At 27.0% G+C, this 16,063-nt stretch overlaps 1 protein-coding gene across 8 annotated transcripts; it reads right to left on the bottom strand.

Moving 5' to 3' along the window:
- Positions 1-6: 6 nt before the first annotated feature.
- Positions 7-14,200, bottom strand: LOC140671527 (proto-oncogene tyrosine-protein kinase ROS-like). Of its 8 annotated transcripts, none has more exons than XM_072902850.1 (9): positions 13,817-14,200; positions 11,056-11,156; positions 10,280-10,918; positions 7,772-9,261; positions 7,334-7,441; positions 6,970-7,178; positions 2,632-3,102; positions 2,070-2,417; positions 7-446 (listed from the first exon to the last, which is right to left on the bottom strand). In XM_072902850.1, the coding sequence occupies exons 1-8, from the start codon at positions 13,961-13,963 to the stop codon at positions 2,070-2,072; spliced, it is 3,513 nt and encodes a 1,170-aa protein (XP_072758951.1). In that variant the 5' UTR covers positions 13,964-14,200; the 3' UTR covers positions 7-446. The 8 variants fall into 8 exon arrangements, 6 of the variants coding, with proteins under 6 accessions (XP_072758951.1, XP_072758952.1, XP_072758954.1 ...); XM_072902851.1 differs by having other exon boundaries at positions 2,250-2,417; XM_072902853.1 differs by having other exon boundaries at positions 2,297-2,417.
- Positions 14,201-16,063: the final 1,863 nt, after the last annotated feature.

Here is a 16,063-nt window from a genome sequence, read left to right as displayed (position 1 = left end):
CTTTTATTATTTATTACCCAGATAACATACAAAGTTCTATGAATATTCTCATAAAATCCAAATGTTCTTAATTTCGGAATATTCGAGTTGAATATTATATAAATATACATAGAATATTATAATGAAAATCAGATCATTTATAACAAAGAATAATGTTCTCAGAATATTTGTCGAGTTTATTTATTGCACATTGTTTAGTGTATGTACATACATGCGCATCAACGTCATTTTAGATCGGTGATGCCAGACCGGGGCTCATGGCTCACATGACGCACACACAAGTGCAAGCCGTATAGATGTGAGTTCTGTTCCTGAGTTTCCGATATCAGTCTTTTCGTTTTCTCTGCCGTGAGTGCCATGTCGCATGCCCATACATTTATTGAATTGTTAACTTTTTCACTTTTAATCATTAATCAGAGGTAAGTGGCACTTTTATTAATTTTATTCTATATAAAATTAAATAAGGCTTAATAGTATATAAGATACAACATTTCAGAAAATTCGAGATTATATTTATATAAGGTTATATTATTATATGAAATTGCACATAAAATATTTCTCTTTATTGTAGCATTAATAAAAAGAAACTTGTTGCAGTCATTAAAAGAAAGCAATTCTTAGTGAAAAAAAGAAAAGGAAAAGAGGAACGTGAAACATTTTTATGATAAGAATTGTTATAAGTAAATTTCGTCAATTACAAGCATATTTTTTTCAATTTGAATTTTTTATATATTTTTTGTCTAACTGAGAAAATATAAAAGAAATAAAAGAGTACGTACTACTAAAGCAAATGTATTATAAATTTAATTTAACAATAAAATAGTTTAAATAATAGTTTTTGTGAAATTAAAAATGAAACGTACATATTCTAAGGCTACTTTGTACAGAAAAATAAAAAGAGGAACAGCTGCATGCTTAGAATTATCACAAGATTGCTTCTCTGATAATAATGATTTATTAACATCAAATAATAATGATGAAAATGTACTTAATGCAATCGCAGAAAATGTAGAAAACTTGGATATAGATAATAATGATGAATTACATTCTTCCATGAATATAGACTATTTTGATAATTTATATGATTCTCCTAGCCAATCTTATGATAATTCTGGCGATGTTATTAATTGTAATAATTCAATGTATTTGGAACACACTATTGTAGAAGATAATGCTCAAGATAGTTTTAGTAACAAACTGCAATTATGAGCAGTAACTCATAAAATTCCACATAACGTTTTAAGAAGTCTATTAAAATTATTACAATTAATACCAAATATTATTTTACCTCAGGATCCTAGGACATTACTTTGTACTCCTCGATACATATTTTCCAAATCTGTAGCACCAGGAATTTATTCACATATTAGGATTAAAACTGTAGTTAAAAAACTTATTAATTTCTTAAATAACCAGGAAAAATTAATTTATTAATTAACATTGACGGTTTGCCTATTAGTAAAAGTTCAAGCAGTCAAATATATCCCATTTTATGCTCATTAGCTGAATATCCTCAATATGTTTCTGTTATTGGTATATATCATAGTTATAAAAACTCTAATAATGCTAATGATTTTTTATCAGACTTTTTTATAGAAGCTATAGATTTATCGCAAAAAGGTTTGACATATATATAACAATCATAATATACCATTTTTAATCAAAGCATTTATTTGTGATGCTCCAGCTAAATCTTTTATTACCTATTGCAAAGGTCATATTGGATTCTTTTCATGTACCAAATGCATGTAAAAAGGAAAATATGTAAAAGAAAGAGATTAATCTTATTTATCCTAAGATTAATTGTAAAAAAAAAAAAATAAAAATTTTCGTGATAAAATACAACATGAACATCATTTAGGAAAATCAATTTTAAAAAATATATACCTAACGTTGATATGGTTAAAAGCTTTCCTCTTGATTATATGCATTTAATATGTTTAGGTGTAGTAAAAAAAATTATTTTGAATATATGGCTTTTTGGACCTGTTGCGCATAAATTTTATTTTTCAATGCAGTAGCATATGATGTGTATCCATAAAAAACATTAATATACTTTTTGTGCTCACTTAATGCCCGAATGTCAGATTCAGGTCTGCATCTACTGTACTGCTTCTAAGAGCTACGATATTTTCGAGACAAAGTTTAAACTTTGGTCTAGCATTCACAGTACTCCAGCAATGCATCATTAACTGATACAATGAAACTGGACAGTTGAGAGGCATTTGCAATCTGCCTCCTGCACGTACGTAATCTATCACTTCGGAATTTGTCCTGCCAAAGTAAGGTTGCTCACCCAATGATGTAATCTCCCACATTAGTACTCCGAATGACCAAACGTCGCTTTTAGAAGTAAATATTCTTATGGCCAGAGATTCAGGTGCCATCCAGCGAACAGGAAGCGGACCTTTTCCTTTCTAAAATATGATTTTAATAAAGTTAATTCTTTTATTCAAATTAATAATATTTGAAATAAGTGTTCTTAAGCAGAAAACATTAACTCAACTTTTGCTATATATAAATAAATAATTTATTTTTCTTAAATTCTATTCAAAGTAAAAATTTACAATATTATTACGGCAAAACAAAAAAAATAAATAAAAAATTTCATTTTTTAAATTTTATATTTACCTTACGGTAATAATCATCTTTGTAAACATCTCTAGCTAGTCCAAAATCGCCAATTTTTACGACACGGTTCTCGCGGTCTTTCGCGGACACTAAGCAGTTTCGGCATGCGAGATCTCTATGTACGAAACGCAATTTTTCCAGATAGCAACAGCCTCGCGCAACATCCTCACATATGGCAAGCAAATCTTGCAGACGCAGAGCGTGCGAATCTGACGGTTCCAATGTTCGACTCTCTCTCAAATATTTCAACAGATCAGTTTCCATTAATTCCAACACAAGTAATGGAGAACTTTTGTCCAAACAGACACCCAACAGTTTTAATACATGTTTGTGTCGAAAGTGATTCATAAGCCTGGCCTCTTGCAAGAATTCCTTTTTCTCTTTCGAGGAAGCACGCTCTTCTAATATCTTTATAGCAACGGGTGTTTTTATGCCCGGTTCTTCTAAATCCTTGACAGTTCCTTGATACACCTACAAAATTTTGAAATTAAGTTAAATACAGTTAACTAATTTTATATGTGTGAAAAAACATACATAGTTTAATGTGTCCTGTGATATATTTTATTTTTTATTAAACAATTTAATGAAACATATATAAATAAGTGGAAAAATTTATACGTATAAGTACATCAGTTATTTATCGGTCCGAAAGTCGTAATGGAACTATTCTCAGGCCGCTCTCGTACTTGCTATACATAAAAATAACAATATCTATACGTGTGTCCAAAATCAACTCATGGTAGTTCTATAATCTCAAGACTCGATCTATTACCTTACAATTTGATCAGCCTGACCACTAATCGTCCCGATTATCACATTCAAAATTACAAATTACAAACGCATGAGTAAACACAAGTAATAACTGTATTATTTCCAATAAAATATGTAACAGCAGAAATAGAACTAAAATATTCTAGTTTGAAAATATTCTATCTTGTCTTAATCGACACATAACAAAACATATATATTTATAAGTATGTGTGTAACTACAAAAAAATTGAAATAAATATAAATATTATTAAAATAATACTAGAATATAGGTATATAAGTAACTTCAATTTATGTTGCCCATGGTCTCATATTTGATATCTTTAAGGTTCCGCGATTTGAGATTCATGATAATTGAAATTTTTTGACATTTTTTTTTACGTAACGGTAATTTTTCTCCAACACACGATCAAGCATACGGACCTTTGATTTGGTGTCAATTTTTGTGGAGTCTCCAGTGTCTCCAGAATCGAATTTTCTTTTCATTACTTTATCACCTATGTATATTATAACATTTTTTATTGCTTCGAGATCTTTAGTCAAATGCTCTTATTAGTTATTGTATAGACTAATTGTAAGTAATATAACTATCTCTGGAAGAATCGACATTTATTTAATCGTAATTCTAAAAAATTCGCGACAAGTAAATTAAAAACTATTTTCAACACTAAAAAATCATATTCTAATGTTTCGATTACAATAAGGAAATTATCCAGGTGATCAATATTTTTCTGGCATTAATTTGATTCATAAATATTTGCGTATCATATTAACAGAAAAATTAAGAAGTTCGTTTGCTATCTACAGTAAGCTAAGATGCTAACGGAATCACAACGTTTGTAAGCAAATTTTGTCTTTGTTCAACATTAACCATATTCGGAGTTTTTTATTTATGTTTAATATGTTAACTGTCTGATTTAATCAATTGTTTAGAATGTTTATTGAAAAATTCCTGATGATGGGCACTTAAATTTACTAATAATATTAACTAATTCTTAATCTCAACGATTGATTGATTGTTAGATTTTTGCTTCCAGAAATATGACAATTTTATGAGACATATTGATCCTCCTAACAATTGAACTAAAGAGGATCAATGTACTATATGGAAAATGTTGTCTACTTTTACATCCTTGTCGGTATGCGTTCATGGCGTCTCCGTTTTGACATTTTGCGTTAAGCTTTCATTCTTTGTCGGCATGCGTTTATTGCGTCTCCGTTATAACACATTGCGCTAAACTTTCAATCTTCGTTTAACATTAGTTTTTCTTTACACAACATGTATAAATTCAGTAATTTTTGCGCTGAGGATAACCTGAATGATCGGGTCGAAACGTCCGCCTATTATATTATTTTATTTTTATTTAAGCTGTCTTAAACAGTCTTGATTACATGCTCTATATTTATTATTTTTCTTTATTATATTATTCTATTATATTAATCTGACAATGTTATGTAATTGTTATGTCTGATATAATTAAATTTGGTTTATCGCAAAATCGACGTCATTACAGAGACCTGTTATTCAAGCTCCTGTAAGCCATTTCTTATAATTTTCAAATTATGTGCAGCAATCGCTTAAGTTTTATGATTATTATTATATTTAGATATATTAAAAACTATGTGTTAAGAAAGTAAATTAATATTATAAATAACCTATTTTATATAAAATATAATTTATTATTGTTAAATCTTAAGATACTGTTAAATCTTAAACAAAGAAGAAACAATTTTCCCTTTTATAACACAAAATTATCTTTAGTTATCTTATAAAACAGCATCGTTCTGATATCTGTTATTGTATGTTCACTGACAAGGGAACATCGTGAACCCGGAAATTCTGATTTTAGTGAAACTTTGCACACATATAAAGGGGGTAAATAAATGAATTTAGAAATTTTCAGTTGATGCCCAAAAACGATTCTAAGGGATGAAACCACCCCTTATATATACAGCTGTTTTTCGGTTTTCTCTATATATCTCGAAAATTATTAGAGATATCAAAAAATGTTTTATATAAAAGTTTTATGATAAAAAGTCCTCTACTTAACCACATTAATACAATTTTGAAAAAATAATTTAAAAAAATTTTTTTTTTAAAAAAAAATTATTTTAAAAAAATTTTATTAATCTATTCAAATAGAAGTATTTTTATCATGAAACTTTTGTATAAAACATATTTTGGTATCTCGAGTAATTTTCATACAAGTCATATTAATTTATCTTAAAACGTATTTTTTTCATTCTTTAATTTACGAAAGATTACTTCATCAAAAACTACACATTATTTTCTGTGATTAAACAAACTCATTATCATATTTTCTAAATAAAAAAATTTTGTAAAAATATTTCTACATTGCATTAAAACGTAACTTAAGAAATTATCGAGTTTATATAATCACACTTAACATATCATCAACTTTAGAATTAATGCACGCGGTTTGCATGTGATTTTTTCACTTATAACTATAATTTTGATTTTGTTTAATCAGAGAAAATAATGCGTAATTTTTGATGAAGTAATCTTACGTAAATTAAGGAATAAAAAAAATATGTTTTAAATCAGTATGACTTGTATTACAAAAACATATCAAAAAAATATATTATAATAAAGATATATTAAAATTAATATTCCATATAAATAAAATTATAATAACTGAATTCGGCGAGTGGAATAGAACTATTAATCATTAACAATTTAATTGTGTAGTATTAAGGTGGGAAAAAAACCTTAAAAAATTTTTAATTTCAATAAAACTATAATATGTAGAGTTTTATATTAATTTTTTAACTTACAATACATAATATGTAAGTACATAGGTAAGTAAATTTAGAAATATTTAATTCCGGCCTGAAAATGCTTCTAGGGTGAAACCATACCTCATATGAAGAGTAGTTTTTTATATATCTTGAAAATTATTCGAGATACCAAAATATGTTTTATACAAAAGTTTCATGATAAAAACATCTCTATTTGACTAGATTAATAAAGTTTTTTAAAAATAATTTTTTTTCAAAGATTTAAAAAAAAAAATTTTTAAATTATTTTTTCAAAATTGTATTAATATGGTTAAACACAGGACTTTTAATCATAAAACTTTTGTGTAAAACATTTCTCGATATCTCCAATAATTTTCGAGATTTGTAGAGAAAACTGAAAAACGACTTTATATATAAGGGGTGGTTTCATCCCTTAGAATCATTTTTGGGCAGCAACTGAAAATTTTTAAATTCATCTATTTACCCCCTCTATATGTGTACAAAGTTTCACTAAAATCAGAATTTCCGGGTTTGCAAGGTTCCCTTGTGAGTAAAGGGTTAATGTATATTGTATATGTTTATATTTACTTCTATGAGTAGTTTTTTGAAATTCGTTATCAAATAACAGATAATGCAATATAACATCTCAGTATATATCAAGTTCCTCCTACACATGCGTAATATTTTATATTATATAGTGTCTTCTAAAAAATTGATTTTTGTCTCTATTAAAAAACGTGTATTTATATCACTTTATTAATTAAAAATTAAAATGATTTAAAATATAACAATGAGAAAATCTGCTTTTACCATTCCGAATGCGCCACTGCCAAGAAGTTTTGATAGTGTGATTGCCTCACGTTTAATTTTGTTTAGTGCATATTCATCCGAATTATATTGCAACATAGGATTATTAATCTGAAGATTCCTGTTCGGTATCTCATTCAGAACAGTTAAATCGATGTCGGTCCCTATCGAAAACAAAACTTCCCCGGTAGCTTCTTTCTGTTGTCGATACACTGTCATAAAATTACAATATACTTACACAATAATGCATTTTAAAATTTAAAATTGCTTTAATAACAAATAAATTAAATATTTTCAAAAAACTTATAGATGCTACATTTGATACAGTCTGTAATTAAAGACCGGAACGTGTGTCAAATATACTTACAATAATAAAAGTAGTAGATGCAGATTACTGTAACTATAGCGACAAGGCTTAAAATCAATGGTAAATAATATTGTTTAGCCGATATTTCAGGAGTGCTTGAAATAACACCTACGTAAAGAAAAAATATAGTTTTAATATATTTGTTTTATATTTGAAAATATATTTTGACTTATATTATTAATAAAAATTTTAATAATTATTTATATTTATATGACATCACAGATTTTAATGACTTTGAAAACATATATCGTTTGTAATGTAAATAATTACAAAAATTTTTAGCTTTTTATATTTTGTAAGCACTTTTATATCTAAAACAAACATATAATATTATAATATTATTTGTTTATTAACAGAAATTTATAATTTTAAAAATTTTAGAAAAGTTTTTAAAATATTTAAAATAAGTATATAATGTTATAATTTTTACTTGCTTACCAAGTGTTGAAAAAATGAATCTCTTATCAGACGGCCATATAAAGTCTTCCTCGTATTCGAGATATCTCAATTTCAAACGAAACTTGTATACAGTTCCCGGCTGTAAATTTTCTATATAATATCTTACTTTTTCGTTACTTAACATCTTAATGTTGTTCATTATTTGCCAGTTTTCTATCGCAACATTTGTATACTCTAGGACACAAAGAACCGTCGCTTTGATATTCGAGATCCAAGAGATGATCATACTATTTACACTGACTCCGTCTAAAGTTATATTATTCGGTTCATATATGTAAACGACTTTATTTAAACTATCGTTGTAGAAATTGCTGAAATTAACTGGATAAACACGCACGTATATCAAATATGTTTCTCCTGGTAGCAATTCCTGAATCTTTGTAAAAAACCTGCCATCTGCTGTACGTTTGGGCGTATTGATAGCTTCTTTCCCGTTTTGTCGCGTGTCGTTCATCGAAGTAAATGACTTCCAATGCACTTCATAGATCACGACTACACAGTTTATTTTCTTGGGTGGCATCCATTGAACTGCCATTACAGTAGGGGTCAGAACATGAACTGTCATGTTTTCCGGTGCATTGAGCTTCCCCGGCTTAGTTTTTATTGTCGTGACATTTGAGCTTAATAATGGATCCATTGATAATTTGTCAAAATAAAAATTACTTAAAGCTAACTTTAACGTGTACTCTGTAAGCGGCGTTAAATTCGCAATCTCGTAAAACTGCTCGTATGTCTGCACAGTAAATTTATCAAACTTGTTAGTGTCATTGTCCAAACAATGACTTATATAGATGGTATATAAGGTGGCAGGTAAATTATATATTTTGCATCCACTTTTGGGAATCAATTCTGGAAGTTTTATAATAATGTTATTGGTTCCTATTATTACTTTTTCAATTCTATAAGGTTTTTCTTCCGATGTTAAACACTTCGTGGAAGGATATAATTGCAAAGATTTATCAAAAGAATACAATTTTGGAATATAATACACCGTAACATTATTTGTATATGTGTATAATGTCTTAGGCATTTTTATTATTTGTACGTATTCAAATGCGTTTTCTGTACTCTCTAGAAGTGCATACCTTTTTTCCAAAATATAGACACTATCGTCGAGTGTAGAAATGTAAATATTTGTCTTGTCAATTATTATAAAGTTGAAACTTATTTTATTGCTAATATTTATGCTATTTAAAATCAAATTGCACATGCAGACATAAATATCTGTTACAATCAAAAGATGTCCCATATCTTTCCGTAATATCCAGTAAATTAGCGGTTCCTTATTAGTATTTACATCTATTGTTACGGAAACAGCCTGGACGTATATTAAATTATCGAAATATGGGCAGGAGCAGATATTGGATGCGTTTTTCTGATTACGTTGCACATTTTTCCCTTCCAGATCAACTTGTATTATTTCAAATCGAGGATTTCTAATATTCCAGATTACTGGGTAATATAAAATTCTGAAAGTTATATGCATTAAATTATTTATCATATAGTATTGTTTTAATAATAGCAAAAACTCATATGAATATTTAAAATTCTAATATATATATATATATATATATATCTGTATATATATTGTTACGTCTCTGCTTGGCGTTTCCGCGCCGCGTTGTACGGCCGCTCGTTGCGGCAAAAAAAGATCGTCTCCAGGATATTGGGAGATTCGGTTGTCAAACGGCAGACATTTTGAGAGAGACCTTTGTCAGCTGTCAAGCTGAACGGTCGCGTCTTATACTGATACTGATATTTGTGGTTCTGGAATTTGTGTTTACCATTAAAGTTATCCCTTTTAATTTAAAAGTGTATTCTTATTTACGAGTGCGGTCCGCAAGTGTCAGTTGCGTCGCATCGCGTCGCGTGCGGTTAATATCGATCCCGCAAACGTAACAATATATATATATATATATATATATATATATATATATATACACAATATTTACTTATAATTTTTGTATATAAGCTGACACAAACCAAGTGGTATACTTTATAAACCTGTTTTATGAGATATAGTTATATAACCAGCGATATGAGTTATATAACCAGCAATAAAATATAAACATGCATACAACTGATACTATAATATATTGTTTTTTCCCTGCTACATTTTTCTATAAGATGGCCAAGAGAATGAACTCAGAGGCATTATTATTACTAACAATGACATTAAAGCCAGAGAAGAATTAAATTCATCAAAATTTAGAGGCAGGAACTTTTTTTTTTTTTTTTTTTTTTTTCGTCATTTTATCTAAATATTTATATTATCTGTTCCAAATATTTGTCAATTATTCTAAATATTTTTATCATTTATTTCAATCATTTCTTGTATATATAATATAATTATCCATATATCTTTATAGTATAGCTCTCACTCTGTGCCGGTCTTAACTTATGATCTTAATTAAAAGCCATATAAATTTTTTAAGAAATTACAAATCTATAATAAAAATTTTTATAGATGGATGGAAGTCAATATACCCTGTAAATGGTAGTATCACTAAAGCCTCCCAAAATATGTCATCTGAGTTTATCTTCAAATCAATCTTATTATATTTGATTATGCCATTTTCCATCATTGATAAATCAAGTTTTATTAAAATATTCCTGTAGTCTATCCAGTACAGACTTCTTGCTACCCAGTCAATGCAGAAATTGATCAGAACTTCATCAAGAGTAGCTATTTTTGTGATATTATTTTTATTCATATCCAATACCATTAAGTCCTTCTTATCGTTACTCCAAAAAATTTTGCGTTCCGCTGCCGAATAAGCGACTGAAACTATGTTTTTTTGCTCAAGAAGGTTAACGGTGGTATTTGAATCCAGATCCCATATTTCGATATACACACCAGATACTTTTAATAATTGAGGTATCGGATTTTCATGCGTAGTTGATACGTTGATTAAATCTGTGTAAGGACTAGCACCAACTTTAGTGTAAGTTTGTACTTGAAAGTAGTATGTCGTGTTAGGTTTCGAATTATGCAACGTGAACTCCAATGTTGTAGCTGAGATACATTTATCATCGCAGGTTTTAATTTTTTTTAGGTTTTCAATGAACCAACACTGCACTATGTATCCTTGTATCACTTCGTTCATAAATTCAGGTTGGTTCCATCTACAAAAAAAATTAGATTTTAGTTTTTTTATGTTTTTAGTTAGTTAAATTATAATAAAATTAATATTTATATATATATGTTGCTTAATTATTTTAAAATACTGAAAAAATGTAGGCTGAAAATTCAAATTCTTTACCTGAATATTACAGAAATATTGTCTCTTTTATTTGTGAATCCATGGTAGAACTCTACAAATGTTCTGGGAGATGTTGGTTTGTTTAAAATGCCTTCTACAGACTTTAAAATCATTTTGACATTATTACACAAAAACATTAGTTTATTTTAGTACAGTCGGACCTCTTATCCTACGACTCTCTTATGCTACGAAATCTCTTATCCTACGACAAAAAATCCTTTCATGCTACGACCGCGAAAGGGGAATTATACCCCCACTCTCAAATTTTTATCGTAGGATCAGAGGTTTAAGGGGAAGATTCCGGACCGAAAATGTCGTAGGATAAGAGGTCCGACTGTAGTAAGTAAAAAAAAATGTTGGATAGAACTAGTCTCGATTCATACCGACATGCGATGCGATTTTGATAGGTGATTCAGTTACCGACTGAGTCACGACGAAGTCGCGTCACTCGCGCTCTATTTTCTCTTTTTACTTTTAACGTAGTTCGTTATTATCGGAAGTACACTTCTCTCGCTTTGTACTAGTCTACGTGGATTGTGATATCTCCGCATATCTAACTTGTGTACTGACTGAAATATATTCTATTCTTTCAATTAAGTTATTGTAGTACGTGTTCTTCCTGTGTATCACTGATCGTAATCCACCATAATCTCCAACAAAAAATTTAAAGAAAAAAATGTAAAATAAAAAAATTGACACAGCAAAAAATTTATATAGTATTGATTTTTAAAATAGTAAAATAATATAAAAGATATCTGCGCGTTTTAACAATAAGACTTAAAAAGTAATTGTTAATTTAGAGCAACAACACATATAAAGTTTCAATAAAGAGCTAAATGTACTTCGAAAATTTATCGATTAAGAAATAAAAAATATAATATTTGCGATTTCTTTATAAGAAATAAGAAACTTAGTAAAAATAAATAATGAAATTGACGGGATTATTTAAAATCTATTAATTTTGCATACAATTAATATATCTCTTTTTCTCTCTTTTTGACAGATTAAAATTGATATTCTTTTTGCTATTGAAAGATATTTTTTTTTAGATTTGATTTTCAATCTCTCTTGAATATAAATTACTTTTACAATTTTTTATCGTAGATTTTTTTACTAACGTTTTATGCATTTGTTTGCAATTTACCAATAGATTATGAGATCATAGAGATATTTGCAAAAACTTTATCGTTAGTTACATTATCAAGATCAAGATTTTTGTGTTTTGTAAAATGTGATAATCTTTGTTTTGAGACGGAATATCTTTGATAAAATATAACATATACAAAAAAAATTTTTTAAAGTAAACATTTAGCCAGAAACGTGACTGTTTTCGATATTTTTAATGATAAATAACATATGTAGACATAAGTAAAATTCAGATGAAATTTATGTTTAGTAATATCAGTTAATATCTTTATAAATGTTCGGATTAACTTACATTTTACGAATTATTTTCATTTAAACATATATTATAGAAAGTACATTTTCTAAGTAGTACACACATTAAATTTTGGGTAAATATCTAAAAAAAGGTCACACCTCACCGATGATGTTGACCTTAATATATGTTATAGAGAGAAAAGTACTGATCTTTGTGACCTTTTCTAGATATTTACCAAGATTTGTAGCACTCTTTTGATTTCTAAGAGAGATATACGATTTTAAAATATCATAATTTTCATATTTACTTGTGTCATCTTTATGTTAAATCATACATATATATATATATATATATGTTTATATTTTTTTTATATTTACTCATTATTACGTCATTGTTAGTTCGCTTCGAAATTACTGTTTAATTCACTAAGAATTTGTTTTCGTTTATTCTTTTAATTAACTTGAAATTATTACTAACTTTTAATACTAAATAACTTTTTTTAATTTACTTGAGCTTTATTAAGAGCCTCTCACTTTCTACGCTTTTATGATAAAAATCTCGAAAATAAAGTTGCAAAGTTAAAATGGTAGACTAATTGTAGACTTCTTTTCATTAAAATATTATTTTGTAATACTTCCAAATTGTATATCTCAAGAGCATAACAGAACACCATAAAATTCAAAGCATACGCTTTCACAAAGCATTCACTTAGAAATATATATAATATACGTCAAAATGAAAACAATCAGTGAGCTGTAAGTTAATCCGAATATTTATCATATTTATCTTGGTAAAAATATTGTACACATAGCTATTATTGAAATACATTTGTACACTAAAAATGATATATAAATTCGAGCGCATGACGAATGATTGCTGTTGAATATTTTGTTGATTGAAACTATTGAAATTTAAAGTTAATTGACACAATTCGAAGTTCCATTATACCAATATTCCGTTTTCTACTTCAATATTCAATATTAGCTCTGTTTTTGTTACATATATGTATTAAACTTAATATGAAAAAATGATGCTAATTTTTTAAATTTGTAAATTTTCAAAATTTTCTAATTTTGCAAAAAAATTAATTTATTACAAATCTTATTATACCAATAAAAAATACCTATAAATGTTTAGAAAAATAAATAAGTTTTAAAAATTAAAGAAGAATCTAAAATTATTATAATAATTACATAAAAATCAATTCAACAATGTCATCATATATCTAAGTATTAATGCAACAAAGAATATATAGTTTTACTTTATTATTATACATTATCTATGTTATTATTATACAGTTTTAATTTTCAAACATTAATAAATTATTAGCTGCAAAAACATTCAATTAGCTTTTTTTAATCAAGATAAAATATCTCTTACTTGCGTAAAATTTAAATCCGGACAGACTGACGGAACGTATTCCTGTTGAAGACTCTCTGAAGCGACATAATTTTTTATCGAAAGCGTTACAGCTATCTTTGTCAGCAGTAAACCATTCAATAAAACGCATAATATCGTTCCAAACATAATAATAATCTTTTTTCATAAACGTTTGCACTCAATTAGTTTCAATTCTTAAATTAGTGTTTCTGTTTTTCTCAATCTGGATAATTTTGACGTATTAATTGAACCCATGCTTTCTCATATTTCCGATAAATTTTGTAGAAGTTAGTTTACAAATCACAAGTTATTATTTTGCAATATTATATTTTAAGATTTCTCTTTATGATCGATCACGATGTATATCTTAACATCAATTTAGAGTTCTTTCTCTCTCTTTCCTTCCCTCTCTCCCTCCTAGGAAATAAATAATTTCTATAATTTTTTTTTTAATAGAAGTCAATAACAATGGCAAGAATATGTATTTATTTGATTGTATTATATTATTTAAAGAGTATAATTATCAGTTTTCTGGTAAATTCTTTTAATATTTCTATATATTTAATATAAAAAAGCAATCAATAAGAATGTAATCGAGCAAATTATATCAATTCGATCACTTTTTACCACTTTCACGTCATTCACGAACATAAAATATTACTGAATTTACGTAGAGATTTTTTACGTTTTTTATTGCATTAAAAATGTTAATAAGTTGTGATTATTCTTTTTTACATAGCATATTATATATATTATACATGTTTTTACTTTCCACTATTTGTGCACGTTTGTTCTGTGATTTATATGACGCGGTTTGAATCAAGTGACACGTAATGCAATTATTGTTTTATAGTAGAGATCGCAATAGCAACTGATTCTGAATGTCTACTCCATCATGTTTTATTAAATGATGAAGCTTTATTCGCTGCTTTATGATTTATTTCTCTCTATGATGGCGCTACTGGAAAAAAGTTGGGATTTTTAAAGCTCATTTAATATATATAAAAAATGAAACAATTACATAACTGTTTAATAAATCTTAAACCTCTCATTTTAATTTTTTTCTAAATAATGTCTTTTTTGATATAAAAGACATGTTTAATTAGCATGAAAATGTATTTTTTTTCTTATAAAGAAGCTATAACAAAGTTTTGATAAAGTAATTTATCGTATTTAATACATTACGCGCAATGATATATGTAGTTACACACGTTAGGTTATAAATCTGAATGAATTATGTAAATAGAAATATTATACTATATTTAAGAAACAAGTAATTCTCTATTAATTTTACTTTCTATATGTGTTAATAAAAATATTTACATATGTAATATATCTGTACAAAGTCAAATAACTTTTCTTATTTTTTTTTTTAATTAAAAGAATGTTCTTGTTGTAAAATTTGAATACTCTATTTCTTTTCTCTTATTAATCCAGATAAGTCAATATAATATTATATGATTCGAGTATACATTATATAAACGCTATGCAACAGCAAAAATGGAAAATTTCAGAAATCAATTTATGCTACATTTACTCATTAATTGACGAAAAACACCCAGATTATCATATTATCAAAAAATATATAGATAATATAAAAAAAAAATTATATAAAACTTTTTTGTTTTCTTATTTGTTATTTATAGAAAAATTGAAGAGGAAAAAATGAAATATTAATTAAAACGTATTTAATTTTAATTTTAATCAGAAGTCGATACTAAAAGAATTAAAATTAAAATAATAGACAAACAAATTTTGGCGTGTTACTTCACTTTCAAGAAGAACGAAAAATTACATCACATTTTTCAAACTTTTTTTGTCAATAACTTTTTAATAAACAACGGCTAAAACCTTTTGAATGTTACTCAAGACAGTGACCTTGACAACATATGTCAAGGTCAAGGTCATCAGGGCTAGATCCCTTATTCAGCATATTTACCGCTTTCGTTGTTCTTGATAGTCTATGATTATTGTGTCACATCGTTTGTGTCGAAAGAATTGTGTATCTTGTATTTGACAATAACATATCTACCTATTGAACTCTATTAACCTTACTTATTTATATCTGAAGAACATTTTTTGCTTATATAAGCAATGATATATGTACAAAAAAATATTTTGATTATATAAATAACTTAATAATAGAATGTTGAATAATTTGCGCAGTACTTAAGATTATACATTAAGCAATAATACATAAATTTAATTAAATATATGTTTAATAACATATTATGAATGCAAAATTAA

The sequence above is a fragment of the Anoplolepis gracilipes genome, chromosome 12 (assembly GCF_047496725.1).
Source record: "Anoplolepis gracilipes chromosome 12, ASM4749672v1, whole genome shotgun sequence".
Lineage (NCBI taxonomy): Eukaryota > Metazoa > Arthropoda > Insecta > Hymenoptera > Formicidae > Anoplolepis > Anoplolepis gracilipes.
Note: the sequence above shows the minus strand (reverse complement) of the source record. Positions and strands in the feature narration are given on the sequence as shown.

Coding starts and splice junctions, on each gene's coding strand:
- LOC140671527 (XM_072902850.1), bottom strand. CDS start 13,963: ATGTTTGGAACGATATTATGCGTTTTATTGAATGGTTTACTGCTGACA. Junction 11,157..13,816: donor CGGATTTAAATTTTACGCAA/GTAAGAGATATT, acceptor ATGATTTTAAAG/TCTGTAGAAGGCATTTTAAA. Junction 7,442..7,771: donor ATTCATTTTTTCAACACTTG/GTAAGCAAGTAA, acceptor TTCTTTACGTAG/GTGTTATTTCAAGCACTCCT.